Source organism: Dromiciops gliroides, chromosome 2, assembly GCF_019393635.1.
Source record: "Dromiciops gliroides isolate mDroGli1 chromosome 2, mDroGli1.pri, whole genome shotgun sequence".
Lineage (NCBI taxonomy): Eukaryota > Metazoa > Chordata > Mammalia > Microbiotheria > Microbiotheriidae > Dromiciops > Dromiciops gliroides.
The window spans coordinates 450,564,952-450,592,900 of record NC_057862.1 but is presented as its reverse complement, the minus strand read 5'-3'; the positions used below and the strand labels follow the sequence as shown (position 1 = coordinate 450,592,900).

The 27,949-nt window shown below is 37.7% G+C and overlaps 1 protein-coding gene across 1 annotated transcript; it reads left to right on the top strand.

Annotated features, from left to right (window-relative positions):
• RAE1 (ribonucleic acid export 1) lies at positions 1 to 27,949 on the top strand. The gene is made up of 12 exons (XM_043989158.1): positions 1 to 187; positions 10,406 to 10,502; positions 11,133 to 11,237; positions 13,557 to 13,649; positions 16,155 to 16,241; positions 20,059 to 20,145; positions 20,258 to 20,329; positions 20,693 to 20,800; positions 23,176 to 23,282; positions 23,373 to 23,448; positions 25,989 to 26,183; positions 26,571 to 27,949. Exons 2-12 carry the CDS (start codon positions 10,413 to 10,415, stop codon positions 26,655 to 26,657), a joined length of 1,107 nt encoding a protein of 368 aa, XP_043845093.1. The 5' UTR covers positions 1 to 187; positions 10,406 to 10,412; the 3' UTR covers positions 26,658 to 27,949.

Below are 27,949 nucleotides of genomic sequence, written 5' to 3'. Positions count from 1 at the left end.
GCTTCCGACGCGCATGCGTGGTCAACGGTTCTGGGGGAATCTCGTATTTTCGGAGGCCTCCCAGCCGGTGGAAAATCCTAGGACTTACTACTCGCCTCGGCTTCCTGCCTCTCGCTTCCTTCTCGTCAAGCGCGGGGCGAAATTCTCCTTGTTCTTCCTGCTGCTCGGGTGCGGCCCCAGCTCTCAGGTAGGCCCCACGCGGCGTCCTCGGAGGGGACTTCCCGCAGCTTGGCTCCCGGCGTTAGTGAAATGGCCCGTGGCCCAGGGTCTCGCGGCCTAGGAACGCCGCCCCCTTCCAGTCGCGCCCTGCTCTCCCACCCCCCAGCTGTGCTGGGCTGCAACCCCTTGCTGCGCCGGGCCCCTTCTCCCCCGCTCCCTACCTTGGCTGAGCCCCGTTCCCGTGCTGCACGCTGTGGCCCGACCCCGTCCTCAGTTCCCAGCAGTACCGGGGCCCCTCCTCTGGACTGACTAGTTCCCGCCGCCGGAGTGCTTTGCAAGGTGCTTTCCTCTCTGCATCCCTGCAAGGGTAAGCTGTCCCCGTTTTGCAAAGAAGAAAATCGGGGCCCCAGAGAAGTGAAAAGACTGGCCTTCAGTCAGTGCTGAGAAAGGTCCGACAATATACTCGAACCGCCTGCCCTGACCCTAAGTGCGGTGCTCTTTCCCAGAGCTTGTCAGAAGGGGTAATAAATAACATCAACAACGACTATAACACATATAGAGCCTACTATGTGCTAGGCACTTTGCTAAGCACCTTAAAGTTATTATCATCTCATTTGATCCTCACAACGACCTTGGAAAGTGGGTGCTATTCTCTCCATATTACAGATGAGGAAACTGAGGCAAACAGGTTAGATGACTTATCCAGGGTCACAGAGCTAGTAAGTGTCAGAGGCCATATTTGAAGCTTAAGTCTGGTGCTCTTTTCCCTGTGCCCCCATGTAACTAACCTTGAGAGAAGGGTTTGTTTCTGTTCATCCCCAAACAGCCTTCCAGGTGAGTGTAAGAGATTGTGGGGGAAATGATAAATCCATAATTAATAGAAGTGATTGGGGGGGGGGTGTCATCGGTTTCCCCCAATCTCACATTTTACAGATTAGGAAACTGAAGCTGTAGAAGTGCAGTCACTTTTCTTAAAGGACCCACAAAATAAGAAGCAGAGTTGCAATTAAAATTTGGGTTCTCCTGACCCCAAATTCTTGGCTCCATATACTGTACCGGAGCTGCCAGTTTTAAGGAAGGGTTTGTTCTCTACAAGATCCTAAGATAGATGCTGGAGAATGTACCAAGATAAAAAATAACAGCTACCACTCATGTTTCCCAAGCACTTTAAGGTTTGAAAAGGGCAGGCAGCATCTTTTTTACACACAAGAGTGAGGTTCAGAGAGCCTCAAATGGCTCTGCCAGGGTTATGGAGTTAATGTTCAGAACATGGGTCAGAAACCAGGTGTGATACCATAACCAGGAAGTGTTCTTTGTACTGCACAGGTCCTCATCCACATGAGGTTCCATTCAAATAGAAGGGAAATACTTGGACAGAAGCAGCTGGTGCTACTATCATCTTCCTCTGCATTCCAGGACTCCCATCAGAGTTCGGATCTTCATTGCTTCTCACTAGTTAGTATAGGAGCCTCCTAACTGTTCCTGCCTCCCTCCAGCCTTTGCCCTTCCAAGTCCCTCCTTCACATTTCTGCTAAGGCAAGCTTTCTAATACATAGGTCTGAGCATAATAATAGCTGACATTTGCCTAGCATGTTAAGGCTTCCAAAGTTGTTCTTTATCTCTCACATGATCCTCACAGCTATCCTGTGAAGGAGTATCTAACACCCCCCCCCCCTTTTTTTTTTTACAAAGGAAAAACATGTTCAAAGAGGTAATTTGCCCATCAAAGTGTAAGGGTCTAAATCTGAACCTATGTCTTCTTTTGTTTGTTTGTTTGTTTGGGGGTTTTTTTGTTTTGTTTTGTTTTTTGGTGAGGCGATTGGGGTTAAGTGACTTGCCTAGGGTCACACAGCTGGATTTGAACTCAGGTCCTCCTGAATCCAGGGCCGGTGCTCTATCCACTGCACCACCTAGCTGCCCCGAGCCTATGTCTTCTTGACTTCAAGTCCAGCACTCCACCTATCACATTATGCACCTGTTCCATATCATATACATCCCCCCACCCCTCTTAAAAGCTATCAGTGGCACCCATTTGCCACTCAGATAAAATAAAAACTCATCCTAGTATTTAAAGCCTCCCACCTTTAGGATCCTACCTACCTATGTTGTGAGCCTTCTTTCCCATTACTTCCCTCTCTGTCTTAGTAATTGTTGTTCAGTCATTTCAGTTGTGTCTGACTTTGTGTCCCCTTTTGAGTTTTTCTTGACAAAGATACTTAAGTGGTTTGCTGTTTCCTTCTCTAGCTTATTTTACAGATGAGGAATTGTGGCAAACAGGGTTAAGTGACTTATGCAGGGTCACTTAACTAAGTGTCTGAGGTCATATTTGAACTCAGGAAGATGAGTTCCTGACTCCAGGCCTGGCACTCTATCTACTGTACCACTTAGCTGCCCTATCTTAATAACCACTAGTATTTGTATATCCCTTTAAAATTTGCAAGGCACTCAGCATGTCATCTTATTTGATCCTTAGCCAATTTGCATTACTGGTGTTACTGATTCTCTTAACCTCTCCCATGTTTGTGCAAGCCATTCCTCATGTTTTCCTCGTCTCTGCCTTTGAAATTTTTCTTAAAGCAGCTTCTGTGCCATCTTCTTCATGAAGCCTTGTCAGATCTCCTCTCCTTTCCTTCCACCCCAGCTGAAAGTAATCTCTCTCCCAGATTTTCCTAGAGAGTTGTCTGCCTCTCATTTGTGCCTCATTACTTCTTCAGACACTTAGCCTCTGCCTCAGTTTCCCCATCTGTAAAATGGGGTGATAACAGTACCAGCTCTCAGGATTGCTATGAGGATCAAATGAGATAATAATTGTAAAGCACTTAGCATAGTGCTTGGCACATAGTAGGTGCTATATAAATGTTAGCTATTATTATTAGTGATTATTCTTTACAGCATTTATATTGGTGTTCTTGTCCCCTGTTCCCTATCAGAGTATGAGCAAGGGCTGTTTTATTGGTTTTTTTTCCTCTTCATTCTTGTATCTCCTGCACCTAGGACAATGTCTTGGACATAATGGGTCCTAAATAAACATTACTTGTATTAAAGAGGAAGTAAGTACCAAGGAGAGGTTCAGGCAACTGCTATGAGAAGTTTGAAGAGAATGATTGTTTCACTTCATATGGGTGTTGTGGGTTTCCAGGATAGTTTCTTAGATAAGGTGGCACTTGAGTTGGGCTTTGAAAAGAAGACTTTAATAGCTAGAGTTGGGTGAGGGTAGGAGGGTGGAGGAAAATTAAAAGTGATCTAGCTTTTGGGGATGTTGTAAACAAACATGAAGACAGAGGGCAGGACAAGAAGAAGGGACAAAATAGTCCAGTTAACAAGGATTATTGGTTATATAAAGGGGAGTTGTAAGAGAAAAGGCTGAACTTGTAGATTAGAGCCAAACTCTGGGAGCTTGCCCATCTGTACTACTCAACCTAATACTTAAACCTAATATTAGCATCATGGCTGTGTCAGGGTATCAAAATAAGAGAAAATAATAAAATTCTATGGAATGGAAAATGTGCTGATGTGAATCAAGAATCCCAGGTCTTCACTCTGTTGTTCACTCTAAGACTTTGGACAAGTCCTTTCTCTTTTCAGAATATCTATTTCCTGCCATTTAAAATTTGGACTAGATAATCCTTAGGTCCCTACAGCTTTGACATTCCTATAACTATAGTTCACATTTTGTAGCACTTTGTAAAGTACTATTTTATAACAACTCTATGAAATAAGTAAATCATAGAGAAGTAAAATCTGAGACTGAAAGAGATAAGGTGGTTTACTGACAGTTATAGGACCATCTTCTGACTGAATCCATTGTACTTTTCATTATACAGTACTGCCTCTGGGAAAGTTGGGAAGCCTTGATTAGTTCCTCTTGTGAGCCCAACCCTGTGCTAGGTGCTTTGAGAGGAAAACAGAGATTGGTATAATATGATTCCCTTCCCTGAAAGAGCTTTCAGCCTCTTAGGAGAGATAAAACATACACATATGAAACAACTACTTATTATTTTAAAAAATGTTTTAAATTGTGTGATACAGTCTACAAATGTTATTTTTGGACCCAGGTGGGGAAAGAATAGATTTTTATAGTATCTTAAAGTCCAAAGGATTATTCCATCCAACCTACTCTTGTTATTTTTTTAAAAAAATATTGTAATCTTAACATTCAGCATATATAAAAAGACTGTGGAAATGAACCTCAAATTAAACCATAAAGTCCAAACTATTGACATTTTTTTTTAAAGAGAGAAAAGAAAAAATGAACTTTAGCAAAGTAGTAATAATTTATATTCTGTGTCTCCTTTAAGTTTTTCATCTGTAAGGCTTTGTTATTTTCATGAAGTTGTAGTTCATGTGTATGTTGCTCTAATTCTAGTATCTTTACTTTGAGTTACTTAGTTTAAATATTTCTTTGTATTTCTGTTTGTCATTTTTACATGACAATACTATTTTATTAATAGCATTGCTATAGATACACCACAATTTATTCAACTATTTCCCAATTGTTGAACATATTGTTGTTTATAGTGTGAGTGAGTGTGTGCGTGCGTGTGTGTGTGTGTGTGTGGGGGGTGGTTTTTACTATTGCAGGCATTGTGGCTTCCTAGATAATGAACTGGCCTCAGAAGGCCACTAACACAACAGAACAAAATAGATCAAATACAAATACATGGTAGCTTGAGGGGGAGGGCACTAGCATTTTGGGAGGTTAGGAAACGTTTGCTTCATGTAGAAGGTGGTTCTTGAACTGCATCTTGAAGGAAGAGGGATATTGTCTGAGGCAGAGTTAAGAATGCCATACATTTGAGGGATGGGAGATGGCAAGTGAAAAGGCATGGAGACAGGACTGTTACCTCTGAAGAAGAGAGCAGGCCAATTTGGTTGGATCCAAGAGTGGGAGAGAGTGTAATGTATAAAGAGGCTGTAGGGATAGGTTGGGACCAGCTTGTGAAAGGGTTCTCTAAAGCTAAATGGAATAGTTTGATATTTGATCCTAGAGTCAATAGGGAGACACTGGAGTTCATTGAGCATTGGAGTGACGTGGTCAGATCTGTGCTTAAGGAAAATCACTTTGGTAGTTATGTGGAGGATGGAATACTGAAGGGAGGCTTGAGACAGGGACAGGGATACCAGTTAGGAAGCTGTTGTGGTAATCTAGGGGAGAAGTGATGAGAGCTTTAACTAGGTTGGTGATTGTGCGAGTAGAGACAAGGGATTGGATTCTAGAAATATTGTGGAGGTAGAAGCAGCAAGATTTGACAACTGATTGGCTATGTGGGGGGACAGGAAAGGAGAAATGAAGGATAATGCCAAGGCTAGGAACCTGAAGTCTGGAAGAATGGTGATTCCCTTCAATAGCAATAAGAAAGTTTGAGAGACAGGTGGATTTGCAGGAAAATACAGTGAGTTCTATTTTGGACAAGTTGGATTTGATATGTTTGAGACATATGATTTAAAATGTCAGATAGGCAGTTACTAATGTGAGAGTGAAGCTCTCCCTAGCCTATGAATATTTTTGAACAAATAATTGCCTTTTGACATCTTTAAAATATAGTCCTAGTAGTAGGAATGTTGCAGCTCCCTTCTTTTACAGATGAGCAAACTGAGGCATGCTACCTCTGGTGAATGGTGTAGAACTATGACCTAGAATTTCTAAATCCTTGTCCCATTGTCCTATATGTAGAATTCAGCTCTGATAACTGGAATTTTCTCCTCATTTTTATTGCTTTTAAGAATTAGAGACCATGAAGAATATTCAGGGCATATCTTTTACCCTTTGAAGGCAAAAGGTTTCTTATTGTTAACCATCAAATATTTTGCCTATGGATGTTTCTAATTTGTTTATCCTTTAGGGAGATAGGAAGCCAAGAAATGCAACCCTTCTTTAATCCCTTACATATAATCCATCCTTTTTTGAAGACATTCTTTTTTTGATAACAGTAATTAGCATGCTATTCAGTTGTTGGTCTTATAGAGCAGGGGTTCTTTAACTTTTCCCGCTCGTGACCCCTTTTCACCTGAGAAATTTTTATTTGACCCCAAAATATATAGGTATATAAAATAGGTATACAAATTTTATATTTACTGCCAAATTGTTCCCCCCACCCACCCCCGCCACAGTCAGTTACGAGACCCCATATGGGGTTGCAACCCACAGTTTAAGAAGCTTTGCTAGGGGCAGCTAGGTGGCAAAGTGGATAAAGCACCGGCCCTGGATTCAAGAGGACTTGAGTTCAAATCTGGCCTCAGACTCTTGACACTTACTAGCTGTGTGACCCTGGGCAAGTCACTTAACCCTCATTGCCCTGCAAAAAAAAAAAAAAAAAGCAGCAGCTTTGCCTATAGAGACTGCAATAGAGAGTACCCAGTGTAGTAAATTGGGGGAGAAAATTGAGAACATCAGATAAGTATTATAAGAGAATAACCATTTATACTCAAAAAATTTCTCTCAGAACTACAGAAAGGGAAAATTCAGTATCAAATAATGTAAATTTCCCCACCCTACCATAACCACGACCAAAAAAAAAATCCATTGCTAATCCAGAATTCTTGGTAGACAAACAAAAGAAAGTTATTTTTTAAAGTTTAGCTATAAAGTCTGAAATGTTACTTGGATTAGTGGTTAGCCTTATTTCGTTCACTACTGGAAGACAGTAAATACATGCATTAGTTGTAGATTGGTGCAGGCCATTTCTTAAAATTAAATTAATTTTTTTCAGTTAGCAAAAAATCTATCTCATTCACCCACCCAATCCCCCACACTGTTGGAAAAAGAAAACAAAACCCTTTTTAACAAATATGCATAATTAAGCTAAACAAATTCCTGTATTGACCATGTCCAAAAAAATATATGCCACAATCTATACTCAGGATCCATTGCCCCTCTATGAGAAGGTGGGTAGCATGGTTCATCATGGGTTCTTTGGAATTAATGGTTAGACATTGTGTTCAGAGCTTATTAAACTTTTTCCACTCACAACCCCTTTCCACCCAAGAAATGTATATGCAACTCTGGGTCTATAGGTATATAAAATAGTTGTACATAACCTTTTACTTTGGCCAATTTTTTACCACCTCTACATTCAGTTATGCGACCCCATATGGGGGTCTCAATCCACAGTTTTGATTGTGGGGCAGCTAGGTGGAGCAGTGGATAAAGCACTGGCCCTGGATTCAGGAGGACCCGGGTTCAAATATGACCTCAGACACTTGACACAGTAGTTGTGTGACCCTGGGCAAGTCACTTAACCCTCATTGCCCTGAAAAAAACAAACAAAACAAACCAAAAAAAACCTTTGGTTGTGTTGATCAGATTTCTTAAAGCTGTTTGTCTTCACAGTGTTATTGTATAAATTGTTTTCCTTGTTCTGCCCACTTCACTCTGCTTTAGATCATAGTGTTTCTAGTTTTCTCTAAAACTGTCTCCTTCATTATTTCTTTCTTGGGGGGGTGGGGGCAGGGCAATGAGAGTTAAGTGACTTGCCCAGGATCACACAGCTAGTGTCAAGTATCTGAGGCCAAATTTGAACTCAGGTCCTCCTGAATCCAGGGCCAGTGCTTTATCCACTGTGCCACCTAGCTGCCCCCTCATTATTTCTTTTTCTTTCTTTTTAAAAATTTTTTTTGGTGTGAGTTAACCAGGGCCACACAGTTAGTAAGTGTCAAATGTCTGAGGCTGGATTTGAACTCAGGTCCTCCTGACTACAGGGCCGGTGCTCTATCTACTGTGCCACCTAGCTGCCCCTTCATTATTTCTTGGTTTTGGTTTTTTGTTGGACAATGAGGATTAAGTGACTTGCCCAGGGTCACACAGCCAGTAAGTGTCAAGTGTCTGAGGCCACATTTGAACTCAGATCCTTCTGAATCCAGGACCGGATTCAGGATAAAGCTTTATCCACTGCGCCACCTAGCTGCCCCGCCCCTTCATTATTTCTTATAAAACTATCGTGCTACATTATATTCATATACTGTTCTCCTTTTGATGGACACCTTTTTAGTTTCCAATTCTTTGCTTCCAGGAAAGGAGATACTATAAAATTTGTGTACATGTGGGTCTTTCCCCCCTTTGTTTGATGTCTTTGGATTATACTCCTATATGGAGGGGTATGGCTGCTGAGAAAGTATGCATAGTTTAATGCTTTTTAAGCATGGCTCCAAATTACTTTCCATGATAGCGGGACCAATTCGCAGCTCCACCAGCAATGCATTGCCTGTTTTCCTGAATGTCCTCCACCATTTTGTCATTTTTTTGTTCACCTTTGTTCAGTCTTATGGATGTGAGGTAGAACCTCAGATTTTCTGATTATTAGAGATTTTTCCATGTGGCGTTCATAGATTGGATTTCCTCCTTAGGAAACTGCCTGTTCTTATCTTTTGACCATTTATCATCTAGGGCATGGTTCTTATCGTTATAATTTTGGATCAGTTCCTTATCTTGAAAATAAGATCCTTATCAGACAAATTTGCTGCAAAGATTTTTTTTCCAGCTATCTGTTATACTTTAATTTTAGCTTGTATTGGCTTTATACAAAATGTCTCAGGGTTATCCAATCAAAAATGTGCATTTTATCTCTTATGATAATTTCCTTGTTTGGTAATGAACTCTTCCCTTATCCATAGATCTGAAAGGTAATTTCTTGTTCCTCCAATTTATGGTGTCACCTTTTAGGACTAAATCATGTATCCATTTAAAGTTTATTTTGGAAAACAGTGTGAGATAGGTGTTGGTCTCTACCTAGTTTCTGCCAAACTGTTTTCCAGTTTTCTTAACAGTCCTTGTCAAGCAATGAGTTCTTACTCTGCTGTAATCAATGAATTTATGTTGTATACTTAATCTGTTTCACTAATCAACCTATTTCTTGGCATGTTGTCTAGATGATTACTGTTTTATACTAAGTTTGAAATCTGGTATTTGAAATCTGGCAGGGCCTCTTCCTTGCCAACCTTTTTCATTATTTCCCTTGAGATTCTTGACCTCCAGATGATTTCTCCCCTTCCCCCCCCCCAAGCAATATAAAGTAATGCACTATAAAGTATGGCACTGAATAAGTAAAATGAATTTTAGGTTGTATTGTAATTTTTATTATGTTGACTTGGCCTTTCCAGCCATTAATAATAAACAATTAATATTTATTTGGGTGCAGGCATTTTGGAGAACCACATGGCATTATTTATTAGGAATCATATAATCATACCTCTTTATCTAGTAAGTCTATTTTAAGGAGGCTTTCTTAAAATCATCATAAAAAGAAGAAGAGTCTATTTCTATAAAATATTGATAGCTGCTCTTTAATAATAAAAAAAAAGAAACAACATGTGTTTCCAGCAATTTGAGAATGACTGAATAAATTAGGGTATTTAAATATAATCAAATATCATAGCATTTTTAAAAAAATGAAATATACAAGAAAGTATGGAAATATGGATATGAGGTGATTCTCAGAGTAAAACCATCACTACCAGAACTATATCCATACTGATTACAACTATATGTTTATATTTTTCTTTCCATTTTTTTCTGGTCTCTATAAAAGAAAGCAAACATCACTAAATGTGGTAGAATTTTTGGACCTTCCTTAAAGGGGATACAAACAAAAGATGTTTGCTTATTATGTGTTAATTCTTTTGCTTGCTTTGTTAAAGGCTAAGGAGTTTGAATAAGATTTTGCTCCTTGTTTTATATCTTTGTTTTTGTTGAAAGTTGTTATTTTAAATTATAAATTAAAAAAAACTTTAAAACCAAATAGATTAGGGGCAGCTAGATGGCGCAGTGGATAGAGCACCGGCCCTGGATTCAGGAGTACCTGAGTTCAAATCCGACCTCAGACACTTAACACTTACTAGCTGTGTGACCCTGGGCAAGTCACTTAACCCCAATTGCCTCACTAAAAACAAAACAAAACAACAAAAAAAACACCCAAATAGATTTGTTAAATTGAACAATTCTTTAGGGTACTTCCAGAAAGAGAATCCTGCTATTCATCTGAGGGAGACTACTATTCTCTTCTTTGTTTAATGTAAGTGCATCCATGCCCAAAGCACAGTGCTCCAGATAAGAAGATAAATAAGACAAGGTTCCTGCCCCTCTCTAGTATGTGGTTACAACACAGATGCAAATGACAATAATACAGAATAGATCATAATAAAATGCATTAGATATAAAGTGCTACATAATTTCACTACTTGCATTTGCCTTCCAAAGATATTTACTACTAAGAAAAAGTATGTCATGAATGCTTTCTATTATTTTTTTTAGGACCAAAATGAGCTTGTTTGGAACAACCTCGGGTTTTGGAACTGGTGGGACAAGCATGTTTGGTAGCACAGCAACAGATAATCACAATCCTATGAAGGTAATTTGAGTTATAACAGAGACTACACAATAATTTCACCATCATGGATGATCTACTTGTTAATATGTAAGCAAGGGAGGGGGGGCAGCTAGGTGGTGCAGTGGATAAAGCACCGGCCCTGGATTCAGGAGTACCTGAGTTCAAATCCGGCCTCAGACACTTGACACTTACTAGCTGTGTGACCCTGGGCAAGTCACTTAACCCCCATTGCCCCGCCCAAAAAAAAAAATATGTAAGCAAGGGAAGATTGTCATATCTCATAGCAGAAATGAAATTAGCACTTGTGCAGCGTTTCAGCCAGAGGACCCCAGTAATTAATTTAGGGACACAGAGGGGGAAACTCAATTAAACTGACAAAATTAATAAACATTTACAAAGCACCTTCTGTGTACAAGGCATCGTACAAGGTGCTTGGGTTACAAAGACAAAAATGAACAGTTCTTAACCTCAGGGAGCTTATATCCTATTGGATTGGAAGACATGTACACAGAAGTTTTTGCAAAAAAGTAAATACAAGAGAATTTTGGAAGGGAAAGACACACTAGAAGCTAGAAGACCAGGAAAGGTATCTTATTTCATTTGATGCTTTAAGGTTAGCTTTAACATAATATTCACAAATTCTCTTTACAGGATATTGAAGTTACGTCTTCTCCTGATGACAGCATTGGATGTCTTTCTTTTAGCCCACCTACATTGCCAGGGAACTTTCTTATTGCAGGATCCTGGGCCAATGATGTAAGTGTTATCTGAATGAAAGTTATATAGATGGCTTCTTTTTCTTGTGGATCATTATAATTGACTGAGTGTTGATTTGGGCATTATTTGGCAAATTAGCTGTGATATTTATGCTATAGTTAATAAGACAGTACTTGAGTCCTTGACTAATTTTGCATCTATAAGCCTGTCACATAGTAGAATGTTACTTACCTGTCTTAGTTCTGCTTCTTACAGGATAAAGTGCAATCCTATGCAGCCTCATAAATACATGCTAAATCAGGTGTGTGGCGTGTGTTCCCTTGTTTGAATTTGAAGTTGTCAGATGTTGTACACAGAGACCCAAACACCCTGTTTGTACTCCTCTGAATGGATAGTCTCCAACCATCTGCTCTAAGATGTTTTCAACTTCAAATACACCAGTAACATGACGAACACATTTGTTGTACTTAATCAGAGTACAAAGAATTCTGAGAGGAAGGGTAAAATTTTCCACTCTGGACAAGATTCCCCTTATGCCCTTGGATAAATGATGTACTGCTGCATTTTCCAAAAATTAAAAGTATCTCAGAGTATAATAGTTCCAAGGAAACAAAACATTTGTGCACTTAAAGATCAGAAGAATACTAAAGAATTAGTCTTTTCTATAAACCATATACATATTATTGTATAAGCCTTTCTCCTCTTAACCTCCTATATTTTAAAAATTGTATCTTTAAGTTCTTTCAGTCAAGGTATTATGTACTGTTCATTGTCAGATGCTTCAGTAGATCTATGATCTTTTTGATGTAGGTACTTTGATGCAAATTGCATCCCACTTATGCCTTCTGATTGTATATGATTCTTTTCCTTGTGCTCCCATAATCTCCCACCAAAAGTCTAGCAAACTGCCAGAGTACCTTAACTTAGACTTTTAACGTTCTGTGGGCACCAGCCCTCATCCTTGCTATATGAGCACCTGTCTCCTTTTTTTGGTAAATATTTCCTGAATTAGATTTTGCACACCACTACCTCTATCAGTCATCATTGATAATGTGCAGTGCCTACTTACCTTTAACCATGTGAATTGTCATGGTCCTTTAGCTTACTTAAAACTAATTTTGCTTACTAGCTGTGTGACTCTGGGCAAGTCACTTAACCCTCATTGCCCCACAAAAAGAAAAAACCAAAAAAAAACCCTAATTTTGATTCTTCAGAGATTCTTATGTTTGATGACTTACAGCTATATTGACATCACTGAAAGACTATCAACTTGCAAATTGTACTGTGCAATTTCCCAAATACAGTCCAGCCTGCTCTCTTACTCAATTCTAGGCCCAACTAATTGTCCATTTGCAAGTCCTGTGCACTAATGGATTAACTCACTGAGTTGCCCATGCAATTAAATATCATAGTCTGGACAGTAGGCATTCTTTATCATTTTGGCTTTTCCCTGTGTGGATCGTTAGGCCTGTCTCTTTAGAGTGATAATGGATCTCATTGAGGAGACTGTAGTATTCTGGAACTTGATGCAGTCCTACACTGTCATCTACAAATAGCATCTGGAAGACCTTACCATCTATGGAAAATCCCCCTTCTATTTGGATTCTGTATAGAACATCCTCTCTGACCTTTTGGTGAGCAAGCATGCATATGACTGTGTTCTGCCTTGTTTGCTATTGATAATCAAAAGATCATTAAATCAAGATATCTCTCGCTAGTTACTCCAAAGAATACTATATGTATTAGAGACACCTTGCTAGTAGAGAGTCTTTGGAATTACTTTACATAATCAAATGCTTTTTTTATAATCGACAATAAAAAACCAAAGCAGTCACTTGTGTGACTATGAAGATGTGGTTTACTTTAGAGAATCATTTAGAAAAAGGAGCCTGCTCTTTTATATTTTTATAAATGATACCATCAATACATATATAGTCATTTTTTAAAAATTATCAAAATGGTTTATTTTTTACATCACCTTTTCCAAACATAACCCTTCTTTCTCCCCCACTCAGAAAACCATCCCATATAACAGAATAAAAAAGAAATTTTAAAAAACAGTTGAGTAAAACTAATAACAACTTAAGCCAGCAGCATATGCAGTGTTCTATATCCATAGTTTCACCTCACCAAACAGGGGAGGGAGGTACATTTTGTAATCTCTTTTTTGGGACCAAGATTAAATGTGTAGCTTATTCCCATTATGATTTTTATAGAGATGAGAAAGTAGGCTTGGAGTTCATAGTTATTGATGCCCTTTTTATCATGGGGGGGCAAAATACTATCTTATTCGTTATCAGACATAGTTGAATGTAATGTGAATTGCTCTAGCAGTATTAATTATCTTTATTAATACAGGTTCGATGTTGGGAAGTTCAAGATAATGGACAAACTATTCCAAAAGCTCAGCAAATGCACACAGGGCCTGTACTTGATGTCTGTTGGAGTGATGTATGTTTCTACCAATTTCTACTATTTTCTTAACAGTTGAAGTATATTGTTATCCAGAACCATTAGACTTGAAATGGGTAAATGTCAAGAGACTGCTTTCCTTCCTTCTTTATTACACATCCAAGAAACTGGCTATTTCTCAGTATAAGTTTAGTCTTTTATTATGCCACTTGACTTTTTCTCAAGTTTGACAGTATGTTATTGATATTTCTTTGATCTAGGATGCACAAGAGCTTTTCCTACATAATACATATCTCATAAAGTGAAAGATATACTCTATATAAAAAATACTAAATAGTGTACAAGCTTTTCTACCTAAAGGTAACTGGGTGAATTTTTTTCTTTTAAGATTTCCACTGCTCAGAACACATTTTTCTCCTAACATAGCAATAGTTAAAAGTGCCATTATTTGATATTTATTTTATGAAATCCTATTTTTAATTTCTGGGTATATTTTAGTAGAGTACACATTAAAATGTCAGTTGAATTTTTTAAAGATGAATCCAGTTGCTCAGAAGAAATGATCATAATTTATTAAACGATTACTTGATATATATATTTGTTTTTGTTTTTAGTGAGGCAATTGGGGTTAAGTGACTTGCCCAGGGTCACACAGCTAGTAAGTGTGTGTTAAGTGTCTGAGGCCGGATTTGAAGTCAGGTACTCCTGACTCCAGGGCCAGTGCTCTATCCACTGTGCCACCTAGCTGCCCCTATATTTGGTTTATGTAATAATGAAAATGCTACTTTTATTCTTTAAAATCATATAAATATGATTCATGTGGGCTAGGATTTAGAAAATCTGGATGATAGTCCAAAATACAGCATTAATAATATGACCATTTACAAGTCTGCTGTTTCCATGCCTCAGTTTCTTTGTAGGTAAAATGGGAAATAACCTACTCTACTCCATTGTTGTAAAGTTGGAGTAAGAACAAGTAATAGAAATGAAAACACTCATGTCCTTCTATGTAAATAATTCACTTTTTTCCATTTTTGAGGACACATTCTATATGAAAATTTCTTTATTTAAGGGTTGAGAGAGATACAAAGAAAATTAAGACATGATCTCTGCCCTTATGGAGCTTTATAATCTAGCAGGGGCACACAGTATCGCACAATGACTCTTGTGCAGCATTTAAGTTTTTCAGGGGGCTTGGCATATAATTTCATTGATATAGGGAAATCTTATAACATCAGCAATTATTCTGCAATTTTACAGTCTAAGAGAGTTGTAGGGGACACTGACAGGTTAAGTGTTTTAAATTTTGTGGTATTTTGGATCTGGCGTGCTAAATATGAGCATTATATAAATGACCAAGTTATCGAGTGCCTATTAAGCCCTTTGGACAGTGTCCCCCAAGAGATAGTTGAAATCATAAGATCATAAATGTAGAGCTAGAAGAAACCTCAGAGGCCTACTAATCAGACCCCCTCTCATTTTAGATTGACAAGAGCTTTTGCTCTCCTAAACAGTGGAAGAAAACAGAGGAAGGAGTATGAATCAAGCCTCTGTTGTTTCTGGGATGACATAGCTCTTGTGGCATAGACCAAATCTAGGAAGATTCTAGGCATTTTGGGCCTTTTTAATGATACTTGGCATGAAGAGCACAGTGATTGGGAGTAGTTAGTTGATCTGCTATGATAGTGAAAACCACAGTTGCAGTTGAAGCAGTAAAAGTAGTGAGCATCGGGGCAGCTAGGTGGCGCAGTGGATAAAGCACTGGCCCTGGATTCGGAAAGACCTGAGTTCAAATCTAGCCTCAGACACTCGACACTTACTAGCTATGTGACCCTGGGCAAGTCACTTAACTCTCATTCCCTCCTCCCCCCACCTCCCCACCCCCCAAAAAAAGGATAGACCTAAAGGAATGTCTATGTAGAACTGGCCACTTGATTCTCAGGTTGTTGTTGACAACAAAATTGGTGTCTGCAGTTAGAGTTAAGCAACCAGAAATAATAATGTTCAGAGAACACTTTAAAAAGTTTTAATACAGTTTATCTATAGTACTGAAAATGGTATGCTAAAACTGACATTTATACATACTTTATAATTCAGATAGGACTTTATTCCTTTTTAGTGAGATTTTTCTACATGTGCTGGGAAATGTAAAGCTAGAGTTATAGAAGTCAAAATATAGATAATGATAATTAAATTGAATGAAGCATGATAAAATAGAGTGCTAATTTTGGATTCAGAAGACTTATGTTTGAATCCCGTCTCTGCTACCTTGCTATTTGTGGGACTTTGAACAAAGTGTCTCATTCTAGGTAGGGTTCAGTTTCCTCATCTTTAAAATGAGAGGGTTTAATCAATTGACCTCTAAGGGCCCTTCCAGTTCTAAATTTTTGTTTCTGTGATTCCATAGTCATGCAGTTTTTAGCACTTCATTGTGGAATACTTAATTTATTTGAAGATTTTTTTTTTTTGAAGAAAAGTTAATTGTTAACTTTGTTCACTTGGTTTTGTTATAGAATAATCACTTCCTTGCCTTTTCCTTTTTAGGATGGGAGTAAAGTATTTACAGCATCTTGTGATAAAACAGCCAAAATGTGGGACCTCAACAGTAACCAGGCTATACAGATTGCACAGGTAATATAAATTGCTTAGAGTAAAAGTAGGGAAACATCCTTAAGTAGTTTTATTTCTTTACAGTAAAAGCTTTTTCAAGGTGATAGATTCAGAATACAGGTCGAGGTGTTTTTGGGAATGGGGTAGGGAATGGGACAAGACATGGTCAATGCAGGAATTTGTTTTGCTTGATTATGTGTATGTGACAGGTTTTATTTTTCTTGCTTTGGGGGAGGCCGTTAGAGGTGGAGGAGGGAGGGAGAGAATGCATACATGAAAATTAAATTAAATTAAAATGCTCAAGTGGAGCATTTTGCTAACATTCTATAGTTTTCATTTTCATTGGGATGCTGTTTAGCTTATACTATTATTTAAGAATACAGTAGGCACCAATTACAGTTACAAAAATCTTCCTTGCTGTATTTTAGGTCCAGTCCCCTCTGTGTGATGATGTCTATATCATAACAGAATTGTACCATAGGTGGCTTGGTTGTATAAGGAAATTTTAATTGTATGTAAGCTGTTGTTTTCAAACTGCTCTGTAATCAAAGATCTGTAGTCTAGAAGTGTTTTGTCTCATATCTTTATTATCTTAGTAAATATATGAAATTATTATTAGATCTTCTTCCTTCTTTTTTTTTTTCTTGAAAATATTGGTAAACTAACTGGCTCCCAGTATCCAGATGCAGTTCTAGAAACACTTGGTTGTATCCGTGGTTTTATTGGTAGTGTTTCTTCTGCCTGTGCAGACTGGAAATCCATCCATTCCTTGGGAGATAGAGTAATACAGGAAAGGGTGGATTTGGAGTATGTAGCTTCAAATCTTGACTCTGCTTACAGTAGCCGTGTGACTTTGTGCAGGTCACTTATCCTTTCTGGACCCAAGTTTCCTTCTTTGTAAAATGCAGAGGGTTGGATTGGATTGAATTCCAAGGCCTTTCTCATCCTTTTGTAAGTCCTCTGTAGAGGACATAACCAGTATAATAGAGGCCTTCCTGTGGGTCTTTTCATTTCTTATGGGTAACTATTGCAGGACTCAAATTGTCTAGCTGTTGACCCTTACTCTCACTGTGACCAGTCCACCTCCTTTTCAGGTCATGAATGTCTTCTTGTGCGTGTTTAGATAGATGTAAGATATCTATATTGATATCTCTGTACACATCCATATACATATCCATACACACACACACACAAACGTATATATTAAGTAATAGCTATAAAAATGCTGAATTTGATATTCACAATCAACAAACATTTATTAAGCCCATTGTCAAACTGTACTTAGCCCCAATAATACAAAGAAAAAGTGAAAACCACCCTAACCCTCGAGGTCCTTACATTCTAATGGGAGTACATAAAAGGGCTTAAACAAAATACAAAGAAAGTAAATATAAGGATAAGAGAAAGGTACTAGCAGCTGAAGGGACCAGGAAAGGCCTCTTGGTGATGACATTTGAGCTGAGTCTTGAAGGGACTTAAGGATTCTGAGGTGGAGGCAAGGAAAGGAACCATTTCAGGAATAGATGACAGCCATTGCAAAGGCCCAGAGATGAGAGATGGAGCCTAGTATAGAGAAGAGCAAAGCCTAGTGTCATTGAACTGTAGAGTATGTTAGTAAGAAAAATGTATAAGAAGACTAGAAAGATAGAAAGAGTCCTTATTGTAAAGAGCTTTAAATATAAAACTGGTTATAAGTATAGTTACATTTACATACTGGATATTTCATTCTAAAGGTAATAGGGAGCTACTTTAATTTTTTGACTAAAAAGGATAGTATGGTCAGACCTACACTTTAGCAAAATCACTTTTGACAGCTATGTGGAAAATGGATTGGAGTGGGAAGAGATTAGAGGCAGGGAAAACAATCCCAGCTATTGAAATTACTGCTTTTTGTCACCACATTTTTTCAGACTATATTATGAAGGGAAATTAATTTTTGCCTAAAGCTACTTAGCTTTCTTGCTTCCCTGCTTGTTAACACAATTAGATTCATAACTACACTATTAGAAATAGCGGTCCAGAAGCTTGGGCTCTTCCTGCTTTTGTATGCTGCCTACAGGAAGTCTCAGAAAAGGAGACTATAAACATCATAGGAGTAGGAACTATTTAGTTTTTTGCTGTGGTATGGCCAGCACCTAGCACAATCCCTTCCACTTAATTAGCTCTTAATATTTGTTGAGTTAAACACAGTTGAGGCAGACACATGCATTTCTTAGGGTTCTTGGCAGTAAGTGCTACCTTCCTGCTTCAGCAGCTCAGCTCTCCTGCTTTCTCATGGTAATAATGACATAAGCAAAGGTAGAAGAAGCCTGAATGAGCACGTGGAAGTTCTAGTTTGGCTGAAGCACAGAACTCATGAAGGGGAGTAGTATAACAATGCCAGAGAGTCAATTGGAACCTCATTTGGAAGGCCTTGATTCAGGAGCTTGAGTTTATATTTCATTTTTTAAGTTGGATCTAGTGAAGGTTTGTTTGTTTGTTTTATTTTTGCTTTTTTAGTGAGGCATTTGGGGTAATGTGACTTGCCCAAGGTCACACAGCTAGTAAGTGTCAAGTGCCTGAGGCTGGATTTGAACTCAGGTCCTCCTGACTCCAGGGCCAGTGCTCTATCCACTGCACCACCTAGCTGCCCCCAGTGAAGGTTTTTGAGTAGCAAAATATTGTAATAGTAGCAGAATATTAGGAAGATTCCTTGCATAGCTAACTCAAGGATTCATTGAATAGAGGGTGGGAGTATTGCTCTTCCAAAAGCTGTTGGACTTAGAATCTTCAGCAGTTTCCATCAGAGTCTGAAGGGAGATAGTGTTTGTGTAATTTGACTTGCTACCTCTCCTGTAACCCTCAGGGTACCCTTCTGCTTCATGCAGCTGGGCTGGAATGCTTGTCTTGTGAGTGCTGATTGGTTCATAGTTGGTCAGGATGGCTGGCCTTTCTTCCACAGGAGCCATCTCCCCAGATTATGACTTTGAGGGCTAGCCTGGATAGAATGGCAAGAATCAAAAATTACTCAGAGGTTATGGACCAGAGTGACTGGGAAAGCACTGGTACCATCAACAGAAATAGCATTTGATGGCAGGTAGGAAGGAAAATTGATGACAAGTTTGGGGTTTTGTTTAAACATCCAAGCGAAGATGTCCAGCAGGTAATCAAAACTATGGTATTATAGCTCTGGGGAAAAGTCAGATGGAGGTGTATAGTTTTAGGAGATTGTGATTAAAATCACCAAAATGGATGAAATCGGGGGCAGCTAGGTGGCGCAGTGGATAGAGCACTGGCCCTGGATTCAGGAGGACCCGAGTTCAAATCCGGCCTCAGACACTTAATACTTACTAGCTGTGTGACCCTGGGCAAGTCACTTAACTCCAATTGCCTCACCAAAAAAACAAAACAAAACAAAAGAATGGATGAGATCACTAAGGGGGAGAATATAGATAGATGTGGAGAGCCATTGACAAAACCTTGAGATCATCATTGTGACAGAATAGTGTAGTATAAATTCAGTTCTCATTGAATTTGAGAAAGAAATGAATTTGGATCTTAGTTCTGGTATTTACTACCCATCTTTCTAGGCCTCGGCTTCCTTGTCTGTCGAATGAGGACTAGTTGGTCCTCTGCTCTAAATCCTTTATTTTTTCATGAAAATTATCATGGATCAATGGAGTTTAAGGGAGGGCGTTGCTAAAGCCTGAATGTGTGAGCTTCATTGTTCTTTATGTTAGCATTAAGCTGAATGTTCAATGGAAAACGTTTTTACTGAATCTCAAAGATATTTAGTAGTTATCACTGACCTTATCTCTTCTTCTAATCAATTCTTTTTTGTTTGTTTTTTTATAAAAAGCATGACGCCCCTGTGAAAACTGTGCATTGGATCAAAGCACCAAACTATAGTTGCGTGATGACAGGAAGCTGGGATAAAACTTTAAAGGTATAATACACTGGCAAGGCATTGTCCCTCTAGTTTAATAGATATGGCAAGATTTATATGATTTGGCCATTAGTTCTGATTAACCAAAGGCACATGATTCATTTTTTTCTAGTTTTGGGACACACGGTCACCAAGTCCTATGATGACATTGCAACTGCCTGAAAGATGTTATTGTGCTGATGTGGTAAGATATTTTATGCTAAATTTCTAATTTCTTTACTTAAATAATATCCAAACCATAACATTTAATAATAAATTTGAAGGCTATATCATGGTGAGGTAAAGCCCCTGTGAATGACTATTACTTTTAGGCACAAGAACTCCCAAATATTTACCCTTCAGGTTATAGTTGAATATGTAGAATAAGTGAGAATGATTAAATTCTCACATAAAATAATAATAGTATCCATATTTGTACTTTTATAACCGAATAGCATCACTACTAACAGTTGGCTATAGGAAACATTCCTTCATTTTAAAGTAAATGACTTTCAAGAAAATGTGTTTAAATCCTAATATTGACTGCGTGTTTTCACCTTTTCCTTAGGTCTACCCCATGGCAGCTGTAGCTACTGCTGAGAGAGGACTGATAGTTTATCAGTTAGAGAATCAGCCTTCTGAATTCAGGAGAATAGAATCTCCTCTTAAACATCAGGTAGGCAACAATACATCAAATCCATGAATACTTACAATCTCCTATATGAAAGGTACAATGCTTGTAAATAATATACAAGAGAGTTTTACCTCTGGTGAAAGTCAGAGAAGTTTTATCTAAATTGTTATTAAGTTACCTAACAATGTAATTTAATGTTTTCCATTCAGGTCTGAGCATATTGTGGTTACATAAATCTGTTAGAAGGGAAAACATAATTTTTTTAGGTAACCAAAATTTTATTGTTTGAATTACAAGATAATATTGAAAAAAATGAGATGATTAAATATGATTTAGATCCTTGTATGGACATTTTTCTTTTTTTTCCCCAAAATTTTAAATTCATATTTGGAAAAAAACAATTCCCACACTGTGCTACAAGAGCATAAAGTCTCACAAATTCTACCATTCTGTCTCTGGAGGTGAAGTATATGTCTTTTGTGTGAGTACAAGTTTGTCTAAGTTTGGAGATGCTCACATGTAGACAGTCTCCTTTAGGGTTGAAGTGTGTGAAATTGTGGATCCTTAAAATATTGAAGAAATATTTGTTTCCCAAAGAGTTTTAACCACAGTTTCCTCTTAAGCAGCTTATGATATGATAGGATGCTACAATAGCAAATGAAAGAAAAATTAAAATAGTCTATTTAGCTTAGGTCAGCATAAAACTGTCTGGGATTCAGTTTCTTCATCTCCACAATGAGGGAGTTGGATTGGATGATCTCAGACAACCTTTCTAGCTCTAAATCCTAAAATACTCATTAAAAGGGGGTGAGTTACTACTTTAGTATATACCCAGTGTAGAAGTATGCAATTGTTTCCTTGGAGTAAGACCCCACTTTGAGTCCTGGTTCTGCCACTTACTGTTTAAGTGACTGGTAAGTCAGTCATTTCATTTTTCTGAGCCTCTTTTAATTCATCTGTCTAGATACTGATACTCGTATTATCTATCACATGAGGTTGTTATGGACCAAGCATCTTATCTAGACTCTCAGTGGAACTAGTGAGAAAAAGTATAAATGAAGGGGCCATAGCATTACCGAACTGTATTAGATGCAAAGTCACCTAAACTATTTGATATAATGGAAACAGGTTAGATAAGAAACAGAAGCAATCAAAAACAACATCCCAATGTTTGATTAAATTGCTCAGGGTAAGGGCTTTTTGATAAGAACTGCTGAGAAAGCTAGAAAATAACTTGGCAGAAATCAGGTTTAGATGAAGAACTCGAACCATTTGCTATAATAAATTCAAAATGATTAAGTGGAGGGGCAGTTAGATGGCGCAGTGGTAAAGCACTGGCCCTGGATTCAGGAGTACCTGAGTTCAAATCTGGCCTCAGACACTTGACACTTACTAGCTGTGTGACCCTGGGCAAGTCACTTAACCCTCATTGCCCTGCAAAAAACAAAAACAAAAAAAACAAAACCAAAATGATTAAGTGATCTATATATGTGTCCATAAAAAATTAAAGTGAGATCAGATCCCTTTTACAGCCATAGCAAGGGGAAGAATATTTAACTAAATAAGAGGTAAAAGAGGTGATAAAACACAAAAGAACATTTTTTTAAATTTGTGTGAATAATTAGAAGATAATAGTTGTATCAAATATTAATGAGAAAAGTTTGATATCCACAATTTTTAGGAAATAGACACAAATATATAACACGAGTTAGATTACCCAGTAGATAAAGTGACCGAAAGACATGGATTCATGAAAAAACAATAATAAACCCATCATATCTTAATATAAATAACATGATTTTGTGAAAAATAATATCCCAATGAAGCCAGCAATAAAAAAGAAACACCCCATATACACCAAAATATGCCCAGCACGTTTTTGGTAGTGGTAGCAGTGGATTGGAAATAAAGTAGATGCCCTTCTGTTGGGGGAATGGATAGAGAAGCTATACATAAATATAGTGTGATAGTACTGTGCTCTCAGAATAGCTAAGTACAGAGGGGATGGAGAAGACTTAAACTGAGCTGAAACAAAGTAAGCAGAATAATTACAATGATATAAATGGGAAGAAAATCAAAACTAAAATTAGAGTGGCCAAGGTTGCCCTCAAGAAAGAGCTATGCTATGGCATCTCCCCCCTTTCTTTGCTTAAGTGAAGGTCTATGGATATGAAATACTGTGGTTTTGCTGAACTTTTTTTTTCTTTTAAAAATTCTTTGTAAAAAAAAAATTCTTTGTTATAAAAAGTGGCTCTCTGGGAGAGAGTAGAGATGTATGTTGAGATAAGTAATTATGTAGAAACAAAATGCATCAGTAAAAACAAATTTTAAATATGTATTCCAGGTTCCTTAGTTTCCATGTTATGATTCTAAGTAGAATTAAATAATTGACCTTATTTGATTCATTATGTCTTTAGCATCGCTGTGTTGCCATTTTTAAAGACAAACAGAATAAGCCTACTGGTTTTGCTCTGGGAAGTATTGAAGGAAGAGTTGCTATTCATTATATAAATCCACCAAATCCGTAAGTATAATTTGCATCAATTTCATTTAATTTTTTTTGAGGTTTTTTTAAAGTTGTTTTTTTTTAAGTTGCAATAACATTCTCTTTCAGTGCCAAAGATAACTTCACCTTTAAATGTCATCGTTCTAATGGAACTAATACTTCAGCTCCTCAAGATATCTATGCTGTAAGTATTTGAGTGACTATAATTTTTTTAAAGTACAACTAAAAACTATAGTTTCTGTACACATCTCCCTAAAGACAAGTTAAAAAACACTGTGTAATTGAAGAACATGTACAAATGCTTGATTTCTTCTGTATTTAAAATGGCCTTTTTTTTTCAGTTTTCTTTCTTTTTATTATAAAAGTATAGTGTTACATACATAGTAATTCTTTTCCTTCCTGTTCGTGCATGTTTAAATATGTTTTTAGTCAGTAAAAGCCAGTCTGAGTAATTTAAGTTTAAATCATTTCTAGCTGCTTCTTGGATATTGTTCACAATTGACTTTTATGCTTAGAACAGAAAGAAGTTGCTATTTTCTACAGTTAAAAGAGTTTTCAACTTTTTATATAGATTTGCTCCTATAACTCTTAGTCATTCATTCATAGTAGCTCCAAGTGATTCGTTGTCTCGGAACACTATAAATTTATGTTGTCTAATTTCAATTGGGCTTTCACTGCCATGAGACGATCTTTGTAATCTTTCCTACATCCCACTCCCCAGAAGCCATTACTCACTTTTTCTTCTTAAGCCTTTCATACTATTCCACCTCCCTCTTAGCAGAGAACTTCATTTCATACCTGACAGAGAAAATAAAGGTAATTTGCCTTGAGCTCCCTCTTCTTTCTTACTCCACAGCTGAAAAAAATCCTTGACATCACCATTTTCTTTTCCTTTACTTCTGAGGAAGAGACTGTCCTTCTTGCCAAAGCCAACCCTTACACTTGGTTGATCTCATCTCCTGTTTCTTCTGGCAGACTGACCCTGCAGTCATCACTCTCTATTTTCTCTTTATTTGCTCTTTCCCTGCTGCTTACAAACATGCTCCCCCAGTAGGTCTCTCCCATTCTTAAAGAACCTTCAAGTGACAGTATCATCTCCTTCAAGCTCTCTTTCACAGCCAAGGAAAAAAAGGTATCTGTGGCCTCCATTTTTCCTCTTACATCCTAACCCTTTGCAATGTGACTTCTGACCTAGCATTCCCCCAAGACTGCTCTCTCTCTCTCTCTCCAAAGACACCAATGATCTCTTAATTGACAAATCTGATGGTCTTTTCTCAATTTTTGTCCTTGACATCCCTGCAGTATTTGCCACTGTCTTTTTCTAAATATTTATCCTCTCTGGGTTTTTGTGATACTCTTCTCTCAAGATTCTCCTTCTACCTGTTTGACTACTCTTAGTCTCCTTTGGGTCATCATCCCTATCATCCCCCCTCCTCTCTGCCTTGCAGGTTCTTCTCTAGGTAACCTCATCAGAACCCCTGCTTTTAATTAGTCTTTCTATGTAAATGCCTCCCAGATCTTAGCTCCATTCATTATGCCCACCATACCCTTACCTTTCTTAATTTTCCTATTTTTATTGATATTTCATTTTTTTAAAAATTTGTGTTCCTGATACCTAGCATAGGGCCAGGCACACTCAATAAACGTTTTTTGATCGAGAGTACCACCATTTTTCCATTCACCCAAGTTTGCAACTTTGGATAGATTCTCTACTCTTTTATCTTCTTTTCCCACCATACCCAGTCTGTTACGAAGTCTTACTGATTCTACCTCCACAATATCTCTTGCCTTCCATGGTCACCATCCATTCCAAGTCTGGCCACAATCTAGCTAGACTAGTAGAATAGCCTCCTAATTGTTCTGATTTCCAGATTCTCCCTTCTCCAGGTGATTTTCTCCACACTTGCCACACTGATATTCCTAAAGCACATTTTGACCATGTTGCTCGATTTCCCTGTTGCCTACAGGATACAACACAGTTTCACTGTTAGTCATTTAAAGGTCCTTCAGAGTCTGGCTCTAGCTGAATTTTCCAGATTTATTGCACATTAACCCACCCCACACACACACACACATACCCTTCTGTGCATGCTGACCTATTTTTTAGGCACAGCATTCCTTCTTCCATGGCTTTGCTCAAGCATCTCCTATGCCTGCAACGCACTTCCTTATACTTCATCCCAGTTTTCTTCTAAAGCTCAGATCAAGCACCAGCTCCTTCAGGAGGCCTTTTCTGATCCTCTTACCTGCTGGAGCCTCCCCCAACCCCTAAAATTACCTTGTGTTTGTTTTGTGCATGTTTTTACTTACTTATGTGGGTACCCCTGGGGCAGCTAGGTGGCACAGTGGATAGAGCACCAGCCCTGGAGTCAGTAGGACCTGAGTTCAAATCTGGCCTCAGACACTTAACACTTACTAGCTGTGTGACCCTAGGCAAGTCACTTAACCCCAATTGCCTCACCAAAAAAATAAAAAACTTAGGTGGGTACCCCAACAGAATGTAGTTTCTTCATAGCAGGTATGATTGCATTTTTGCCTTTCATTCCCAGGGTGGCTAACACTAGAATCATAATGGTCTTCTAATAGTACTTTTAAATATTGATTTTAAAATTTCCCCTTGTCTTTCCCATTTAAGCCTAAGGGTATGTGCCACATATATTTAAAATGTCTCTGTTCACTATGATTGTGCTTTCTATTTCTTATAACATACAAAATTCTTTGCAGGTGAATGGGATAGCATTTCATCCTGTTCATGGAACCCTTGCAACTGTAGGATCTGATGGTAGATTCAGTTTTTGGGACAAAGATGCAAGGACAAAACTAAAAACTTCAGAACAATTAGATCAGCCCATTTCAGCTTGTTGTTTCAATCACAACGGAAACATATTTGCATATGCTTCTAGCTATGACTGGTCAAAGGTAAGGATTCATGTTCCAACTTTGTCTAAGAAGGATTAGGTTTTTCAGTATATACAGTTTTTAAAATGTAGTTTATAAATTCTAGCATAAATGTTATATTATTACCTGGATAAATCAAGTTACTGTTTGACCTTATTTCATAACACCAAGAAAATTTAAGATGGAATTTGAGGTGTTTTGAAGATTTTCTAACTGAAGAGAGTGGATCAGGCCTTTGTCTTAATTAAATGTATTACACCTCCATCTAGGAAAGAAAACCACAATGAACTATTCATGTAGGCTATTTTGAATTCTTACTAAATTAAACTGGATGCTTCCTTGTTTGTTTTAAGAAATGAGTTCTTAGCTTTTTTTCTAATATAAAAATTGATATTTCCTCCCTTTTAGGGACACGAATTTTATAATCCCCAAAAGAAAAATTACATTTTTCTGCGTAATGCGGCAGAAGAGTTAAAGCCCAGAAATAAGAAGTAACAAGTCTAAAACTTATATGTTGAGCTGGATTATCCTTCCTCACCCCAGTATGGTTTTGATCACTAAAATATGACGGATTCTCAATAACTGTTGTATTGTTTGGATCCACTGGAGAAAACCATTTGAATCATGCTACCTGCAAGAATGCCAGATGTCCACAGAGTGACTTGCCTGTTTCTGCTCCACTATGATACTGCCTGACAAACTGCTCTATAAATTGAAAGGACTGAAAGGACTGTACAGTTTAGATTTGTATGGGCATTTGCATAGATATTTTACAATCTTCAAGGTGTGTGAGTTATGGGAGATTGGGACATGATCTATAAAGACTGTATCATATTTTGTAATAAACTATTTTCAAAATTGCCTAAAAGTTGTTTTTTCCTTAAACCTCTCAAATATATATCTTCTATAATGTACTATTGGACTTTGCTTAATGTGTAATTTTGGAAATGTCCTATTTGGAAAAGCAAAAGTCTTGGCTCATAGTGGAGAAGAATCCTGTGATATAATTGTTCATGAAATAGAGATAAGATGGAGCTCCTATGGACTGCTAGCAAACAGTTTTAATTGAATTATTCTGTTTCCCTTTTTTCCTCTCTCCACATTCACAGTGTTTAATCATTTCTGCTGTGCATATTTTTAACAAGTCCTAAACAGGCAATGTCTTTGTGCCAAACTATGTTTAGTTTTGTGGGTTAACCTTCCAAAGCTACAGTGAGTAATGTAACATATGGCCTTCAAGTTATAACCCAGGTCCCTTGCCTATGAAGTGCTCTTAACTCTTTATTGCCAATCTCTATACAGTTTTTCATTGTATTTTTATTTCATGTAGTTACAAATCCCTGGTAAGTGTTAGAAATGAAACAAGCCTAAAATTTAGATCTAAATATTGTGTACCTAATGAACTTTAAATCCTTGAAATTCTGTATCGTTTGGGGCTAGTATATGACCTAAAGGCCTGCTAAGTGTAAAAGCCTGTTACCTTTATATTGTAAGATGTATTTGCTTATGCACAGCTAAACATGTTGAGTAAAATTCTAATTACAATTCACTGACTCAATTGAGTTTGAAAAGTGTTTTCCAAAAATGAAACCGGTAGATAAAAGGGGAAAAAAAACCTGTTATAAAAACTGTTTCATTATGAATTATCCCAATGCTTGGGAGTTCTAAACTTTAAAAATGATCTGTTAAATAAAACATTCCACAGAAAGGGCTGTTTTATGGAAATACTAGTACTAGTTTCAGTTAATGTTCATTGTCATTTGATGTAAATAAATTGTCATCAGTTT